The 18,511-nt window shown below is 43.6% G+C and overlaps 2 protein-coding genes across 3 annotated transcripts; both read right to left on the bottom strand.

Moving 5' to 3' along the window:
- Positions 1 to 524: 524 nt before the first annotated feature.
- pyroxd1 (pyridine nucleotide-disulphide oxidoreductase domain 1) lies at positions 525 to 6,622 on the bottom strand. 2 transcript variants are annotated; one of them, XM_054752752.1, is made up of 13 exons: positions 6,324 to 6,622; positions 6,158 to 6,238; positions 5,888 to 6,007; positions 4,296 to 4,424; positions 3,304 to 3,377; positions 2,966 to 3,162; positions 2,798 to 2,895; positions 2,602 to 2,704; positions 2,411 to 2,526; positions 1,756 to 1,878; positions 1,509 to 1,646; positions 1,309 to 1,398; positions 525 to 1,202 (listed from the first exon to the last, which is right to left on the bottom strand). In XM_054752752.1, exons 1-13 carry the CDS (start codon positions 6,399 to 6,401, stop codon positions 1,044 to 1,046), a joined length of 1,506 nt encoding a protein of 501 aa, XP_054608727.1. In that variant the 5' UTR covers positions 6,402 to 6,622; the 3' UTR covers positions 525 to 1,043. The 2 variants fall into 2 exon arrangements, with proteins under 2 accessions (XP_054608727.1, XP_054608728.1); XM_054752753.1 differs by lacking the exon at positions 5,888 to 6,007.
- Positions 6,623 to 7,977: 1,355 nt separating this feature from the next.
- Positions 7,978 to 11,005, bottom strand: LOC129168202 (skin calcitonin gene-related peptide). Its single transcript, XM_054753194.1, has 4 exons — positions 10,960 to 11,005; positions 9,582 to 9,677; positions 9,125 to 9,271; positions 7,978 to 9,059 (listed from the first exon to the last, which is right to left on the bottom strand). The coding sequence occupies exons 2-4, from the start codon at positions 9,659 to 9,661 to the stop codon at positions 8,882 to 8,884; spliced, it is 405 nt and encodes a 134-aa protein (XP_054609169.1). The 5' UTR covers positions 9,662 to 9,677; positions 10,960 to 11,005; the 3' UTR covers positions 7,978 to 8,881.
- Between the last annotated feature and the right edge of the window lie 7,506 nt (positions 11,006 to 18,511).

Genomic DNA, 18,511 nt, shown 5'->3' with positions numbered 1-18,511 from the left:
CGTACCCACTTTGAAGTAAGCCTTGGCGTTTATAATGCGAGTGCTGCGAGCCAAGTTTTCCGACAGAGCTGGAAAATCCACTTTACCTACATTGATCCTACTGTCTAGTGGCATAGACTCCACTTTAAATGGCGACTGCCCAGTGAAAGGAGAGCAGAATGAACACACAAATGGTTTAACCTCATTAATTCCATTATCCTTAGTGTGCAGTATTATCTCATATCATTGTGCTGTGAAACACTCTGAAGGAATACCATATGATTCCTTGTTGTCCTTGTGTCAATGACATTTGAGTTTAGATTCAAGATTAACCCAATGATTAACCCATTACCAGGGCAAAACCTGTACAGTTGAACCGGAATTGTCAGCCGGATGCGCTCGTGACAGATCCATGTGATTAGCCTACTTTGTACCCAAACATTGGCTCTGCTTGCACTGACGTCTTATCTCTATGCAGAACATGCACAGTGATGACTCACCCATCAGCACCCAAAAAAGTGTCCTTATTAATCATTTATTGGAGACTTCCTGACTTGTAGTCATATACATTTCCTCTTTCGCAGTTGTCACAGCGTATGTGTGTAGATTGTTTTGCATGCTCAGTGAGTCATCACTAAGTTGGACATATGGGAACAAAACAGGAGATACACAGGTGGGCGCTCCACTTGATTTATAATATTGAGTTTGCTTTTGTATGTTGCATTTTTCAAACAGAAACATCCTAGCAGCACTTTGCTATCTTAATAACCTCTATTGTTAGAAAGGCCTGCCGAGGCACAGGAGGAGCTGTTTGGATTGAAATGTGAGCTTCCTGGCAACAAAAAGTGTTTCTTTAAAGCTCCATGGAGAGGTGAGGATTGTATCCTACATTCATGCATAAAATAAATTCTGTTTATTCGTGGTGTGCCTGTTTTTGAACTTCGAAAAATAGATTTTCAGATACTACTCATGATCATATTTCTAATTATTCCTCATATTATGCCTAAAAAATGTAGTATTGAATAAAAATGACAAATGCAAGTCCTGTCTTGCAGCTTCAGTAGTCAGTCAAAGTAGTCCTCTATATCAATGTTGGGGTTGAGCAGCTCCTCCCCATACAGCGTGAGATCCATCTGGTTCAAGATTAGATTCTCAAAGGTTTCCTCTAAGTCCGTTTCCCCGATTAGCACTGCTCCAACCATCCTCCCTCCTCTGAGAACCACCTGCAATAAGAACACATAACTAGAAATCAATGATTACAGCCTATTATAACATTTTAACCTCTGAATGTCTTCATATGGAGACACTTCCTGTTTTGTGTAATGTCACCTTGACATACTCCTGGCCTTTGGTGCATCGTATCAGCAGCTCATGGTCGGCCCCCAGTCCCTGTGCGTTAAACTTTCCAAGCAGGACCACCTGTTGAAGAACCAAAATATGCGTGAGGGACAACAGGAACCACTTTGTCGTATGACCTTGAAGTAGCCTAGTTGGTGATTTACATAATGGTTACTGTTTAAAGGATGTACCTTGTAGTTAAAGAATGTAGTAATGTGGGAAAAGAGCTCAAAACAGAAGTCAAGCTCTATCGTTTCGGATAGGACACGTGCTGCCATGCAGCGACCGGCGTACCAGCCCATCTGACGAGCCTGCGTCCACAATCGCATCTGTACACAACACACATAGCAAGATTTGCTAAATATGCCTCATTCAGGCCCTAAATCAGCATATAGAGTTATCTATTCAAGCCCAAATGCTAACGTATGATATGCTTACCTGCTGCCACAGTGGGCTGTGCTCCCAGCATGCAGTGCACACATCTCCAGCAGCATAAACATCAGGCTCCGATGTCATCATGTGGTCATCCACTTGGAGACCACCATCATCGGCTAGAGCAAACTGAAAAGAAAAGAATGTAGGATGATATTTTATGTTGTGTTGTTGAATGACATAAAACAAGAAACATTTAGTGACACCTAGTGGCTTCAAAACACTTCAAACAGTATTTCCAAACTACTGGAGTGTCAATGATGTCATTAAACGTTGAAGCAGACTCAATTTGGAATTTATTGTGAGGCGTCATATAAACTTGTAGCATCAGTTGTAATAATAATAACAATATGTATATTTTTTCATTATATATTTTATAATCTCACTATACAGTATAATTGTTATATTACACATTATTATACACATTGTATGCAATCATATTGTATTGTTTTATTTTATCAATACTTTTATTCGTTGATGGACTGGGGCAATTGTGAGGTCCAATTAGAACACTACTTACGATAAGTTACCAAATATGTTTCCTCACCTAGAGAGTAAAATTCAGTTATTGATGAGCTTCGTGTGCCTCTCAACAAATTGACAATAAAAAACAATAATAGCTGGTCGACATATTACTTTAAACACAGATGTGTCTCCTTACATTGTTGCCTTGTAAAAACGGCTCAGTGTTTGGCGTGACACCTGTGGCACTGACGACAAAGTCACACCCATAAGTCTTGCCATTGGTGAGCTGGACATAAACCGGCCATGTTCCTTCTAGGTGAGGATGGGGAAAAAAATTCAGTTCAGTTCAAATGAAGGGGAATTTCTAAATGTTGATCTAGTTCTCACCAGTATCAGGTCTGTTTGTTTGTGATGGGGAGTTGAGCATCTCCTCGGAGGTGAAGATCTTTTCCACCTCACACTGATATTCCACTGAAACCCTCCGGGACGCCTGACAGTGCAGATTTATTGGCAGCAGGTAACATAAATAGACTCCCCATGCTTTAGGATTATATCCCGTAACAAAGTTTGCAAAAGTCCTCACCCGCTCTGCTCCTTTGAGAACAATTCCCTCATGCCAGTCTGGACCGAGCGCACTGCCAGACTCTGTAGGACCACAGCTGCGTCCTCGCGTGTTTCGATCTGTGAACAGCGCATGCTGTATAAGCATAGTTTTGGGCCAGAAATGCTCCTTTTAGAACGATGTGAAGACCTGCTGTGAAGGTCTGGGCCGCTCCGGGTTTTGCATCCTGTGTGGTGTAGCGAGGCCTCTTGCAGGGAGTGTCTCTCTCTGGCTTGTCGGCCTCCAGCATCGGGATGAGGAATTGCGCAGCTCCCGCATCGAAGAAGGTGTTTCCGATGGCGTTGTCCTTCACTGCCCATATCACCTCACAGCCTTCCACCTCATACCTATGGTTGAACATCCAATTAATTCCACAAGATGGCAGTAGCTGCATGATAAATATCATGCAGCATCCAGCAGCTTTAAGTACCTCTGCAATGCTATTAAAATGATGCCATTCAGCTGTTGTTGAGATAAGTACTACTCACACTAACTCCAAGGCAATCCCTCCATTTCCGACAACAACAATTCTCCTGGCTTTAGATAACTGCTTCTGAAACTCCTGAAATGCAAATAAGTGCAATATTGTGAGTGTTTTTTTTTTTTAATTTTCTGACAGTATGTATTAGATCGAATCAAAGCTGTAACAAATATTCTTTAGAGATTAATCACAGAAAAAAAATCACATACAGTCGTCCCTCGATACATGCCGATTTGAACATGGCTCTCCCACTCTATTGCGTTTTTTTGAAAATTAATTAATAAATGACCGCTGTGTGGTGGTTGCCTATGGACTATTCTTAGTCAAAACATATTGAAAATAAATTATCTGTTGTTTTCTGATCACGAGGCGTCAGTCATGTTGCGTTGATCAGAACATTAGCCATGACATGGCGAAAATAAGTTCTCCTCCCATTTTGTGTGGAAGTGGTAAGGTTTTGGCTTCTTAGTTTGTCCTTCCCCACTCTGTATGAAGACCCTTTCTTAAGTTTAGAATAAATAAATTTGAAGCTAACTAGTTAGCTCGGTAGCGTGCTTTTTTTTAAAGCGCCGTCTGTCTCTTGTGTCCTTGTAGTGATTACAGTTGAGCAATGTGTTGTAAACAAAAAAATAACAGGAGTGTAAAGGTGACTATGGGAGTGTTATTTGATGTCTACAAGCTTCTAATCATGGTAGAAATCAGATTTAGGAAGTCATAAACAGGTTTTCTATGCTCTACTACGAAAACATTAAATTTATTAATATTGAATCCTAATTTGCGAAAATTCACTTATTGCGGCCGGCTCTGGAACCAATTAACCGTGATAAATGAGGGGCGACTGTACACAGGAAATGAATGAAGGGTGAAAACGTCTCAACAGGATATTGTGTTTGCTTAAGCTGCCTTCAGCCGTTGTAAGATATGTAGTGTTTGTCTCTTCAGGAATTTCAGACCTGCATGTGAAAGCTAAATACAAATCCGAAGCTTATATGAAGGTACCTGGGCACTGTCCGTGTCCCGTATGCCCAGCACATACTGCTTGTCCTGAGTTAGCAGCTTAGGTCTGGCCCCGCTGCAGATGCACAGCTTCTCGTAGGCAAACACCTGTCCATCAGCTGTTTCCACCAACTGGGAATTAAAAAAAAAAAAAGGTACATTTAAAAGGGACTAGATGTTATATTAAATTTTTTTAAACCAAAAAATGTAAGGCCACAACCGCCGGCTAGCATATGTTACCAACAGTGGTGAAAGAACGGGTTATACAAAAAAAGTGTATATTTTTCACAATACCGAATTGCACAGCATTTTTTTTTTTTTAAAGGCTGTCACTCACGGCTGTTGGTATTCACACACATCTGCGGCGCGTGCACACGCGCAAAAGCAGTCTCAAGTGAGGCGATCAACAATTTGCAGTCATGTTGTTGGTAGATATACATTCAATAGCTAACATTAGTACCTAAACTTCGCCAAATTGCTATCATTAGCTGACAACATAACTAGTGTATATGTGTATATGTATATATGTGATTATATTTTGCCCAGAGAAACCGGTCGCTATAACTTGAGATCTGAAGACTTTATCATGTTGACTGTTCCAAGAGTAAACTCAGAACAAGGTCAAAAGGCACTCAGTTATTCTGCACCATTTTCCTGGAATATGCTCCAATCTGACTTGAAGCTGGATCAGTTGGTCTCAATTTACTCTTTTGAGAGACTTTTAAATGTTTGGGTTGAAAAATCATCATGCTGTAAATGCTTTGCCTGATTACTTTTATTACCTTGTATTTTTATTGTTTTATTTTTTATTATGTGTGTATGAATGTCTGATGTAACTTGTAAATTGTGCTGCCTCTTGGCCAGGACACTCTTGAAAAAGAGATTATTAATCTCAATGAGGTTCTCCTGGTTAAATAAAGGATAAATAAAAAATAAATAAAAAATAGTGTGCGCAAGTGTGTTACGTTGGCATGCTCAAAGCAGGAATGATAGCAGTATGATTGAATGTTGGCGTCCTCTAGGCAGCTGGAGCACCCCACTGCATACAGTCCTTAAATGTAATGTTTCACAATGTACTGTGACCAACTACCAGAAGGCAGCGATATTTGACAGATAATCAGCCCTACAAAACCAAATGTTTTTGTATTGAATGTGCAGCACGTCTGTGCACTTGTTCAACGTTTCAGTATTTTTTTACACAGCATGCTCACAAGGAGCAAAATGTATAAATGTCCTGGTTCAATTAGAATTGCTATTCAAACATGCAGTTCACATTTTGACGTCATGAGACCCAGATCACACCTAACCATTGATCAACAGTACATCGCCATTGCCAAGCATAAAGCAGAATGTTGTCAGTGGCTTCTCAGAGTGGCATCAATAGGTTGCTCCTTCAGTGCAACAAGTTGTAGAAAAAGCAGACATTTTTACATGTGCGTTCAATAGTTTAGAGAGGGCCAAATTAAGTCACCTATAAAGATTGTAGTGCATTTTAAATTAATCCTGAAATTTCACCCGAGAGACGAAAACCCGCAACTTTATGTGAGGAGTGTGTGCGCGTAGTTTGCTTTTACAGTTAATTGTAAAACTCTTACATGCGATTGTGTGTGCAGTGCTTTGACGGCAGAGTGAATGACAGTCAAGTTGGGGAATTTCTCCTCCAGCACACTGGATGATTGTTCCTCCACATTAAATTCTTCCAGAACTTTGGTCACCTTTCCAAGGAAGAGCAAAGACATGTGAGGAGGGTGCATTCACGTCATTCAAAAATGTGTGTTAACGGATTAAATGCGGTAACATTTTGGTGTTTTTTGTGCAGGGCGTCAAAAATGCGTAACAGCTGACAGTAATTCATTCTGTCTGACCTGTTTGTAGTTGGTCACTGCCTTGATGTGGGCGTCTGCGGTAATCAGAGCCACGTCAGCTGACGATAATCTGCATGACAACTACATACACACACATCATGTTTAGCAATACACTTGTATACAGTGTTAGTGTATGTCTGTAGCGTTTGTGTCGCTTATGTTTCACCTGCTCAACACATGTCACCCCCGCGATGCCACCTCCAACGATGATACATTTGAAACTTTTCTGTGTTTTATCTGCCATGATAAAGCCAAGCTGACGGAGCTCAATCGGGGAAAGGATGATGTCCCAGCGCCAGGAAACGCTTACATTATCTGTCTTCTTTCTCTTCAGTATGATAATAAGGAACTAGTAAGAGATAAATGCAGACTAAAATCTAAATTAAAGTCACTGGTAGGCAAACTAGAGGTGGCTGATTATTGCTACATGTGAGTAGCAGCACTGCTGTACATTTACTTCCGTGTTTACATGAAGTACGGCAAGTGGTAAGGGACGAAATGATAAGGGGACGAGAATTTAATAAAGTTACACAGGATATCTGTACGTTTGCGCAGTATGTTATTATAATATCCTGTGTGGTTTATTTTCTTTGTTAAACGATATACACAAGTATCAAAATTGCATAAACATTTCTACTTCACACTAGGTATACTGCTTTAATACAGTTTTTTAGGTGGGTTTTGCAGCAAGAGTTGCTTCAACTTGACTTTTAATGGAATTCGGCTGGTGAGGAAATGCCATTTTTTGAATTAGATCACAATTGCACCTGTAATGTCAGAGATTAATGGGGCCGTGGGGCCATGAATTAGACATATATAATTCCATCAGCCTACATTAGCTCAGTGATAAACAACTCCACACCGGATAGCAGCTGAAGTGCAAATGCTATTTGTGTTTTTTGCATGAAGTAATGGACAGATCTTGACACGATCCCTGTTGTGCGTTTGTCGCATAATGGCTGAATCTTTTTTTTTTATTCATCAGCAAAGCTGGCGCTTTTTTTTCAGAAGCTTTTTATGGCCATTTTAACAATAAATGGGAGGATAAATGTCAGTGTCACTGATGATCAGGTCACTGGTAATCCAACACAGGTTCAGGTTGTGCGTCATACTTCCTCTCTTGATGCTCATTATGCTACCCTGAATAACCCCAGCAGGAACACATGTCTCTATCAAACACATTGTGACATAACAAACTTGTTTTTGCAACATTATCAACAGGTGTCATATTTGTGCATTCATTTACTTTGTGTTATTGTCTAATATTTTTATTAACCCAAACTATTGAAAATACTATTTCATACCAACTCTCTAATACATATTTTTTTTAATTGTGGGCTTGTATATAACAAGTGGGGATTGTTAGTGTATCAGGAAAGGTCAAATTTCCTCGTAAAAGTGCACAAAAAGTATTTGAGTATCAGCTAAACTCAACAACAGACAGACAATCAAATTTAACATTAATTGAGCCTTGGATATCTTCCAGCTCACCAATTACTCAAACTGTCCATTTGTGGACTAATTTGACCTTATAAATCGAAATAATTACATCATAGATGCCTCCCATCCATGATATACTGTATATACACATATACACTATATGCCAGCATTATTAAATCAAAATTGTATTAGAATTGAATGTATTTGTTTTGTTCACCTCAGTATGTCAATATGTGGATCAAAACCCATCAATTTCTTGCATATGTAAATATGTGGATCAGTACACATCAGTGTGATCAAATTCATTACAGCTTTATAAAAATTAACTGCTGTCAATTTCATATGGCTCCACACTTTTTTTAATTGATTATTTTATTCGTTTTAGTGTTTTATTTTATTTAGAGCATGCCACTGTGAAATAGCACCAAAAAAGTCAACAAAACAGAAGAAAATGCACATGAAACTAAACAAAAGGCACAGTAAAGTTGATAGAATAAACACTGTTCATAATATATAAACTAGGGATGTCCCGATCCACATTTTTTGGCTTCTGATCTGATTCATTTTTTTTTTATAGTCTTGCCAATCTGATACGATCCGATCCGCTACCGACTTTTTTTTTTTCGAAATAATGATCTTTTGTTACAAACACGAATTTGTGGCCCATTTTCAATATGGTTATGACAACCGTTCTTCAAACAAACTTCTGTGTCTGGTCCCTAATCCAATAAAAGATCAAATTGGAAAAAATGGGCGTGCAAAATACTTTTAGAGTAGGACTAATCATTTGACATGGTTATAGATTAATACTGTATGTGGTGTGATTTAGAATATGACATTTTTTAACAAACTCTCTTCAACGCAATAGTAATTTATTGACGTTGCCTATTATAAACAACCGGCGGTTAGAGCAGCACTTCCCGTGCGAGCTCCCCACGCAATGCCACAGCAGTCGAGACACAGTGAGGGGGGACGGAGGCGAATATCCAATGTCCAACGTGAAACTAACTTCACCAAGGTACACCGCGGACATGTCTGCATGGTGGTGTTGCATTTTCTTCTTCTTGCGGGTGGCGGGAGTCGAGCGGCGACCAGCTTTGAGGTGCATTACCGCACCTATTGTGTTGGAGTGTGGCCCAGAGTTACGGACGTTATACGGCAGACGGATCAGCCCGATCTCGTGGCGGAAGCCGATATTATCCGATCTTCAAAATACAGCGGATCGGCAGCCGATCCCGATCCTAAAGATTGGATCGGGGCATCCCTAATATAAACGGTGGGCTACTAAAGAGGAAGATAGTAGTCTGGTGGCAGTAGTAGGTCCCTCTTGCCATAGGTGGCAGATCCCACATTGGTTGGTGCGTACACCGTACCAATGGTGTTACTGGAGCGGACCAGGAAGTCTGCTAACCTTTGGGTGACACAGGTGGCTGTGTTGCACTTTCTCTTCTCCACGGGATGGCTAAAAAGACCAAACAGAAGTTAAAAACTACTGAATATTAGTGTTGTTCCAAAGAGATAGTCGACCTGTTCATAGCCGTGAGGCCTTGCTGTGATCGTGTCGCCATGAGTCCAAGGAAGGGGTTGTTAGAAAGAGGGAACTTAGGCACTGCCCAGCCGTCGTCGTCTGGTAGAACACTCTCCTCCTCGTTGAATGAGCTGGAACTTAAGTGTCTGAATCACAAATGGGAAGCTGTATCACACATAGATAGACGATGGCCACCTCTTGGAGCCATGTCCCAAGAGAGGAGGAAAAGTGTCTACTTCAATCCCTCATTTTCACCTCAGATGAGCACAATTTTGCGGCACATAATACAGCATCGTACATCGTATTGCCAGTATATCGTTTCACTTGCCAGTATATCGTTTCATCTCTCAATGTGCTGATATCTGGTTCCATGCTCTGCTCCTCGTTAACTGCTTCTAGTCTGACCTCATAACAATGTATTGTAAAAAGGAGACTATTTGGAGTGCACTCACTCACCTGTGGCTTGGGGCAGCAGTGATGCAATGCAGCAGCACAGACAGCATTAAGAAGAGCTCAGGCACTCTCAGGTGATACATAGCGTTGGGTGGCTTTCTGTAAGGAAAAATATGTTTTTTAGGCTTTATTTAACTAAATTAGAGATGATCACAGAACAGAATTTTAAGTTAAGTAAGTTATGTAAATTATAAATTACACATTTAGGCCAATAATTGTGATATTCAATACATTAATGTACTTTTTAAAAAAAATATAGCGTCAACATATTTATTATTCAAATAAAAGCATGATGTCGTCATTCATTTCTAATTTTCAAAAAAGGAAAAGACAAAATGAAAACATCTTGACAATTTAAATGCAACTGAAATAAAATGCAGATTATAGAGCAAGATCAAATAATAAGAAAAAAATATGGTAAAAAATATATTTTTCATTATTTATGTCATTATTTTTCATACCAATTATTTATCGCATGGTAACAAACTTTTACTGCATGGCAAAATGTAGTCATATATTTTGAGATAAATTGTTCCCATCATTATAAAATATTACAATTTTACGACCTTTATGCAGTATTCATCTGGTGTTTCTATCGTTTTATTTGTTTTCAGTGGAAAAATAATTTATAGAGAATGTTTATATAAATTCATTTATATAAATGTAATATTAGTAATTGATATGGCATAAAATAGCATTTTATATTACCAATCATTTATTGCACAATAATAAACTGTTTTAGTTCACGGCAAAATGTATGTACTGTATGTAAATGTATTGAGATATATTAACATACTGTATTAGTCACAATTGAGTCATATACACTGCACAAAAAAATTAAGGGAACACTTATAATAATAATAATAATAATAATTGTGATTTTCATTGATCATTTTTGTGTGATTTTGTTGTCAGCACATTGAATATGTACAGAACAAAATATTTCATTCATTCAGATCTAGGATGTCTTATGTTAGTGTTCCCTTTATTTATCTATTTTGAGCGGTATAGATGAAAATATTACATTTTTGTGACTTAACCTTTATGTACGATGCATCAGTTATTTCCATCTTCATATTTTTTCTCTGAAAATGATAAACATATATCTACTATTTTCTGTTAAATGGGTGTGTAATATGTAAGTTTAACCTTTTCCCATAATAGACAGGAACATTTCTATTACTGTATATTTTGACAGCCACTTTTTTCAATGAAATAAAAAAATAAATAATAATAATAATGATGTATTTAAGCCATTGGCACACTATGATGGAACGGACCACATACAGTATGTCAATGGAGATAATGATGCAAAATCTGCAATAAATGTCTGCAGATATTTAGACGAATCAATCAAAAGCAAGGGTAAAAAAGTACTTACATGTTGTAGCTTACTTATGTCAACAGAGCCCAATCTTTTGTGAAGCAGTCCAGAGGTTTGCCACAGTCTGCCAATGCGCCAACACTTATAGGTGCCGCGCTCAAACCACTTGTGACATCAGCTCTCCAAATATAGCTGTGCGTTTTTTTTTATTCCCAATGAATGAGGTAGACTGCAGGGGTCTTCCATGGCATATAACGTATGCATAGCTGTGCTTTAAGGCACGCCCTTTGACCCTTGCACACGAACTTTCCTTGCGCTCACACACTGTAACATCTGTCAAACGTCACCATCCTCATCATTACCGTCGTCGTCATTGTCATCGGTGCACGCCATGAGAATGACCCGCCCGGAAACACACACCTGGGAGGTAGACACGGTCAAGGAGGAAAGCCAGGAAGTTTTAGGTCACCTGGCTTTTGCTCCTTCCTGCTTCCCTCTGGACTTTACTTGATGCTAAATAATGAATTGTCATTAATAATGAATGGTGGCTCATTATTTAAATGGATAAGTTACAAACAAGTATGAATAAATAAAGTGAATGAGTTACATGATCTAATTTAATGATGTATTTATTATGTATGTTATTTGATTATTTAACATAAAATGATGTACAGTAATCCATCGTTTATTGTGGTTAATCGCTTCCAGACCCGACTGTGATAGGTGAATTTCCACAAGGTAGGACATTTTTGTAGTTAGAGCATAGAAAACTTGTTTACGACCCTATAAATATGTATTTTTTTTTAACGCTGTTAGAGCCCTCTAGACATTAAATAACACCCCTATAGTCACCTTTACCCTCGTATTATCCAAATATCGGACATAATAAGAGTAAGACACAAATAAGACTCGTGCTTGTGTGTGTTGTTAGAAATGTGTTCCCTAGAGGAGCAGAGTGGAGGGCGGACAGAAAATGGCGTCGCGGGTTCGGAGCTGAGTTTTAGCTTACGCAACAGTAACAGTAACCAACAGTAGGTTTTTATTCGGAATTATTTTGCCTGTTTTGCGATTCAAACTTGCAATAAAAGCCTGTTGTTACGGCGATGAAACCTGGTCTTGCTGTGTCTCACTGAATATTACAGTAACATTACTGACACCTTGTGACCACTTTAGAATATTACATATCATTCACAGCATCTTTGAATGAGCCTTATACAGGTATGTACGTATGTATTGTTGTTCATTTAGCCAATTTTATGTTTGAAATCCTTCATTTAGGCAAAAAAATATATGCTTCAATACCTCGCCTCTCGCCCGAAGTCAGCTGGGATAGGCTCCAGCATATCTGCGAACCCTGGTGAGGATAAGCGGCATAGAAGATGGATGGATGGATATTATTTGATCAAAATGATTTGATGAAATAAACAAAACTGCAACAGCATTAATCATTTAAATGATAAGTGGTAACAAAAATATAAAAATATCCCTGTCACGTTTCACAGGGCTCTCTCTCGTTGCCCTCGTCTCCCGTGCCTTTTCTGTGTTTCTGTCCAGATCCTTAGTTCCAGGCTGGAGGCGGAGCTGCTGAACGCACCTGTAATTGAGTGCCGACGCCACTACTTAAGCTGACTACGGACAGCTGGAGAACGCCGGATTATTCCTTCGCTACACCACGTTCCAGCCGTGTGTGTCTCTCAGCCTTGTACTGTTTCCAGTCTCTTGCTAGCGCTCAGCAGACTCTGCCTCCAACCGGCATTATTTGTGTTTCATTTTTTCATGGTGTATCTGTTTTGTCACCATCGCTTTTCGTTGTGAGTTCTGGGACAGAATAAATTCAGTGCTCACCTACCTGCCTCCAGCCTCTGCATTTGGAGTTCCCAGACCGGCACCCAACCGCACCGTGACAGAATAATCCGGCCAGAATATGGAACCTGGTGACACGGACCCCCTTAAGAAATCACTTCGTCTCCAAGCGATGCGCCTCACCAAGCAAGAGGAGCAGTTCGGTGCACTTGGAGCCAGTGTGCAGGGGTTGGCCGAGCGACAAGACGCTCGTATGGCCGCACTTGAGTCGCAGCTCAACGCTGTGCTGTCCGCCCTCCAGGGTCACCCGGCTCTCACTCCACCACAAGCCGCTGACGCCGCTCCGGATCCTGCGCCCCTTCCTGCCCCCGAGTCCAGCTCGACGGTCGTGTGCCCCCAGCTTTCCAGGCCAGAGCGATTCTCCGGGGACTCTGGTGACGTGCGCACCTTCCTGACCCAATGCGAGTTGCATTTCGAACTGCAAGCGGCCGCTTTCCACTCGGAGCGCGCTCGCGTAGCCTTCGCCACGTCGCATCTCACCGGCAAGGCGGCGGCCTGGGCGACGGCAGAATGGAGCCGGCGATCGGCCATCTGTTCTTCCTTCTCCGCGTTTGCCAAATCCCTGGAGCAGATATTCCAGCGGAATCAACCGGGCCGCAAGGCGGCCCGGACCCTCCTGAGGCTGCGCCAGGGTCGCCGCAGCGTAGCGGATTATGCAATCGAGTTCCGTGCGCTCGCGGCGGAGAGCGACTGGAACCCCTCCGCGCTCTTGGATGTGTTCGCTGACGGACTCGCTGAGCGGATAAGGGACCACATGATCCCTCTGGAGACTCCGGGGAATCTCGACGAACTGATCGCTCTGGCCGTGCAAATAGAGAAGCGTTTGGACCACCGGGAGCAGGACCGCCTGTCCCGTCGAGCAGCACCAGGTTACGACCGGAGCCTTTTTGAAGAGCGCCCTCTCTACAACCGGCCGCCATCCACCACGGGAACCACGCCGTTGCTGGCGCCGGAGGAGCCCATGCAGCTCGGTGGGCACCGTCTCACCCCAGCAGAGAGGAGGCGGCGCATGCGGCTTCACCTCTGCATCTACTGCGGACAAGCGGACCACACCATCTCCCTCTGCCCCATTCGACCTGGCCACCAACGCTTCCAGACCTCCCCCTCGTTTCATCCTAGTTCGCCGATGGACTCACGGACTACGCAGCCGCCTCCTGCTGCTCCAGCGGCCACCCGATTGCAGCTGCCAGGTACACTCGCATGGTCTGATATCAATGTCGATATCAATGCTTTTATCGACTCGGGCTCGGACGATTGTTTTATTGATTAACTTTTCGTTGCTAATTCCGCTATACCTGTAGTTCCGCTAGCAACAGCTAAAGTGGTTCGTTCCCTGGATGGGCGTCACCTGGCTAATGTCACTCACAAGACACGCCCCCTCTCTCTCCGTCTGGCTGGTAATCACCGTGAAATTATGACATTTTTTGTCATCCCCTCGCGCTCTGCTCCCGTGGTGCTGGGGCTTACATGGTTAGGCAGACACAATCCGCACATAGATTGGGCCAGACCTGCCATTGTTAGTTGGAGCGTGTTTTGCCACACGCACTGTTGCAAGGGGGTGTGGCCTCGGTCCGCGGCCGCTCGCGCCACCTCGCAGGAAAGTATCGACCTCACCTTGGTTCCTAACATGTATCATGATCTCAGAGAGGTTTTCAGTAAGGATAAAGCCACATCACTCCCCCCCCACCGCCCTTATGATTGCTGTATTAATCTCCACCCGGGTGCGGTTCTCCCTTCCTCACGCCTGTACAATGTTTCTAAACCTGAGAGAGAGGCACTTGAAGATTACATCTCCTCCTCACTTGCCTCCGGTCTTATCCGCCCCTCCTCCTCACCACTTGCCGCTGGGTTTTTTTTCGTTGAAAAGAAGGACAAGTCACTCCGCCCCTGCATTGATTATCGCGCCCTTAATAATATCACAGTTAAGAACAAATATCCACTTCCTTTATTAGATTCCGCATTTAACTCTCTGCATTCTGCAAATTTTTTCACCAAGCTTGACCTCCGCAATGCGTACCACCTCGTCCGCATCCGCGAGGGGGATGAGTGGAAGACCGCCTTTAACACACCATTGGGTCATTTTGAATATTTAGTTATGCCTTTTGGCCTCACGAATGCTCCCGCAGTTTTCCAGGGTCTCATAAACCATGTCCTCCGTGATATGCTTGGACGTTTTGTTTTTGCGTATTTAGATGACATTTTAATTTTTTCCACTTCTCTCGAAGAACACATTCAGCAGGTTCGGTTAGTCCTCCAAAGACTTCTCGAGAACAAGCTTTTTGTTAAGGCGGAGAAGTGCACTTTTCACTCTTCATCCGTTTCTTTTCTGGGGTTCATTGTGGAGAAGGGGCAACTCCGACCCGATCCTGCCAAGATCCAGGCAGTGGTTGACTGGCCCACTCCTACATCACGTAAGCACCTTCAAAGGTTTCTGGGCTTCGCAAATTTTTACCGTCGTTTCATTCGGAATTTCAGTCGGGTTGCAGAACCTTTGACCAGGCTCACATCTACTAAAGTTCAGTTTATGTGGACCCCAGACGCTAACTCCGCCTTTGAGAAGCTTAAGTCCTATTTCACCTCTGCTCCGGTTCTTGCTCACCCTAACCCTCACTCTCCTTTTGTTGTCGAGGTCGACGCTTCCGATACCGGCGTCGGGGCCGTCCTCTCCCAGCGCTCCACCATCGATCACGAGCTGCACCCCTGCGCCTTCTTCTCACGCCGCCTGACCCAAGCAGAACGTAATTACGATATTGGCAACAGGGAGCTGTTGGCGGTCGTCTTGGCACTGCAGGAGTGGAGGCACTGGCTGGAGGGCTCGGAGGTCCCATTTGTTGTACACACAGATCATAAAAACTTGGCCTACCTCCGATCTGCCCGGAGACTTAATCCCAGGCAGGCGCGCTGGGCACTTTATTTGGCCAGGTTTGACTTCACGCTAACGTTCCGCCCTGGATCCCAGAACGGCAAGCCGGACGCACTCTCCAGGATGCATTCCCCACCTGTGGACTTACCTCAACTAGAGACCATCCTTCCTCAGTCCCGCATCCTGGGAGGCCTACAGTGGGACGTGGAGAAGCGAGTGGCGGAGGCAACCAAGGACTCCTCTCCTCCGGGGGACTGCCCCGCTGGTCGCCTGTTTGTGGTCTCAGAGCTGCGCCCGGAGGTTCTACGTTGGGCTCACGAATCCAAGCTGGCGTGCCACCCGGGAGTATCACGCACAATCTTCCTCCTGTCTCAGCGGTTCTGGTGGCCTTCCCTCCGCTCGGACGTCAAGGAGTTTGTGGCCGCCTGTGCTAGTTGTGCCCGGAATAAGCCGTCCCATCAAGCCCCAGCGGGGCTGCTGCGCCCCCTGCCCATCCCCTCCCGACCGTGGTCCCATGTGGCACTGGACTTTGTGACTGGTCTCCCACCATCCAATGGCAACACGGTCATTCTTACCATCGTGGATCGTTTTTCCAAAATGGCCCATTTTGTCGCCCTCCCCAAGCTCCCCTCGGCACTGGAGACAGCTCAACTTTTGGTCAAAGACGTCTTCCGGCTTCACGGTATTCCCTGCGACGTGGTCTCGGACAGGGGACCACAATTCTCTTCGGCAGTTTGGAAGGCCTTCTGCAGGGCCTTGGGTGCGTCAGCGAGCTTGTCCTCCGGCTACCACCCACAAACTAACGGCCAGTCAGAAAGAGCTAACCAAGATTTGGAATCCGCCATCCGCTGCGTCTGCCACCAGCAGCCAGCCTCATGGTCCTTCAATCTGCCGTGGATTGAGTATGCGCGCAACACCCTGGTCAGCTCAGCCACAGGCCTCTCACCTTTCCACGGGGCCTACGGGTACCAACCTCCAGCTTTCCCTTCACTGGAGGCGGAGTCGGCGGTCCCTTCCGTGTCAGCCAACCTGCGCCGCGCCCGTCTAGCCTGGCGGAATACCCGGACAGCACTGGCACGTACGGCCGAGCGTAACCAGCGTTTGGCCAATCAACATCGGTCGGTGGCCCCTGAGTACAAGACTGGACAGAGGGTGTGGCTATCTACTCGCGATCTACCCCTGCACACGGACTCCAAGAAACTACAACCCAAGTACATCGGTCCTTACCCTGTGGAACGGGTCATCAGTCCCTCGGCCGTCATGCTGAGGCTCCCGGACTCCCTCAGAATTCATCCTACTTTCCATGTGTCCCTCATCAAACCAGTCAGTGTCAGCAACCTAAGCCCTCCGGAGGTGCCTCCTCCTCCTCCCAGGCTCATCGACGGCCATCCCGCATTCACGGTCAAGGCCATTCTGGATGTGAGAAGAAGGGGCAGGGGTTTTCAGTACTTGGTCGACTGGGAGGGTTACGGCCCCGAGGACCGCTCGTGGATCTCTCGTTCCCTCATTCTGGATCCCCAATTACTATCAGAGTTTTACAGTCGCTTCCCGGAGAAGCCAGGTAGGCCGCCAGGTGGCGCCCTTTGTTAAGGGGGGGAAATACTGTCACGTTTCACAGGGCTCTCTCTCGTTGCCCTCGTCTCCCGTGCCTTTTCTGTGTTTCTGTCCAGATCCTTAGTTCCTGGCTGGAGGCGGAGCTGCTGAACGCACCTGTAATTGAGTGCCGACGCCACTACTTAAGCTGACTACGGACAGCTGGAGAACGCCGGATTATTCCTTCGCTACACCACGTTCCAGCCGTGTGTGTCTCTCAGCCTCGTACTGTTTCCAGTCTCTTGCTAGCGCTCAGCAGACTCTGCCTCCAACCGGCATTATTTGTGTTTCATTTTTTCATGGTGTATCTGTTTTGTCACCATCGCTTTTCGTTGTGAGTTCTGGGACAGAATAAATTCAGTGCTCACCTACCTGCCTCCAGCCTCTGCATTTGGAGTTCCCAGACCGGCACCCAACCGCACCGTGACAATCCCTTGACAATAATTGTATATTATTTTTTATTTATTTCATTTCATTTGTTTAACGGAGTAGCATTGTAATTTACTGCAATTATAATAATGTATTTAATTATATACTGTATCATTATTATTATTATTCGTAATAGTAGTAGTAGTAGTAGTAGTAGTAATAGTAGTAGTAGCTGCTTTCTAATGGGACATGCTGTTTCCACTTTATTATGAGTTATGGATAAAGCCCGATAAAGGGATTCATTATAGTCTATTGGGCATATTGTGTATAACTTTAATTGAGGATTTGTAGTTTATTATGTAGTTTTATCCCTGAGTTGAATTTTCCTGCTTTACTTTCATCTAATTGAATTGCCTCTAATTGCCTTGTTTCTCATCAGGAATAGTTTTACCTGTCTTTGTACCTTTTGTTGCCTTTGTCACAGCCAATAAGCTGTCAGCTGTATGCCAACGACAGACAAGCCACTGATTCATCATTACTAAACTTAACTTTCGGAGGAAGAGGAGGAGTGATGCAATATATTACGCATGAATTCCTTTTGCAGAAAAATGTGAGTCTTGTGTCTGGAACTTCCACCCCAAATTATTCCTACTAAAACTTACCTGATTAACTTCATGTCACAAACACCTACAGGGGAAACAAATGGCTGCATGGAAATGAATGACCTTATTCCCGTGGGCTGGTGGTTTGTTTTAGGTTTCATGTATAATAAATATGCAAAAATATGCCATTTTCACTCCACCTTATGTACAGTATATATAAATATGTATACTGTTCATATCTGCATTGATGCATTAATGTACAGGATGACATGTGGTTCTATTAGTGCACTGGTCACTGGGTTCAAAACAGCACGGATTA

This window comes from Dunckerocampus dactyliophorus, chromosome 15 (assembly GCF_027744805.1).
Source record: "Dunckerocampus dactyliophorus isolate RoL2022-P2 chromosome 15, RoL_Ddac_1.1, whole genome shotgun sequence".
In the NCBI taxonomy this organism is placed as follows: domain Eukaryota; kingdom Metazoa; phylum Chordata; class Actinopteri; order Syngnathiformes; family Syngnathidae; genus Dunckerocampus; species Dunckerocampus dactyliophorus.
Note: the sequence above shows the minus strand (reverse complement) of the source record. Positions and strands in the feature narration are given on the sequence as shown.

Coding starts and splice junctions, on each gene's coding strand:
- pyroxd1 (XM_054752752.1), bottom strand. CDS start 6,401: ATGGCAGATAAAACACAGAAAAGTTTCAAATGTATCATCGTTGGAGGT. Junction 3,378..4,295: donor GGGACACGGACAGTGCCCAG/GTACCTTCATAT, acceptor TTTGCATTTCAG/GAGTTTCAGAAGCAGTTATC. Junction 2,527..2,601: donor AACAAACAGACCTGATACTG/GTGAGAACTAGA, acceptor ATCCTCACCTAG/AAGGAACATGGCCGGTTTAT.
- LOC129168202 (XM_054753194.1), bottom strand. CDS start 9,661: ATGTATCACCTGAGAGTGCCTGAGCTCTTCTTAATGCTGTCTGTGCTG. Junction 9,272..9,581: donor ACTGCTGCCCCAAGCCACAG/GTGAGTGAGTGC, acceptor TTTGTGATTCAG/ACACTTAAGTTCCAGCTCAT. Junction 9,060..9,124: donor GGCCTCACGGCTATGAACAG/GTCGACTATCTC, acceptor TGGTCTTTTTAG/CCATCCCGTGGAGAAGAGAA.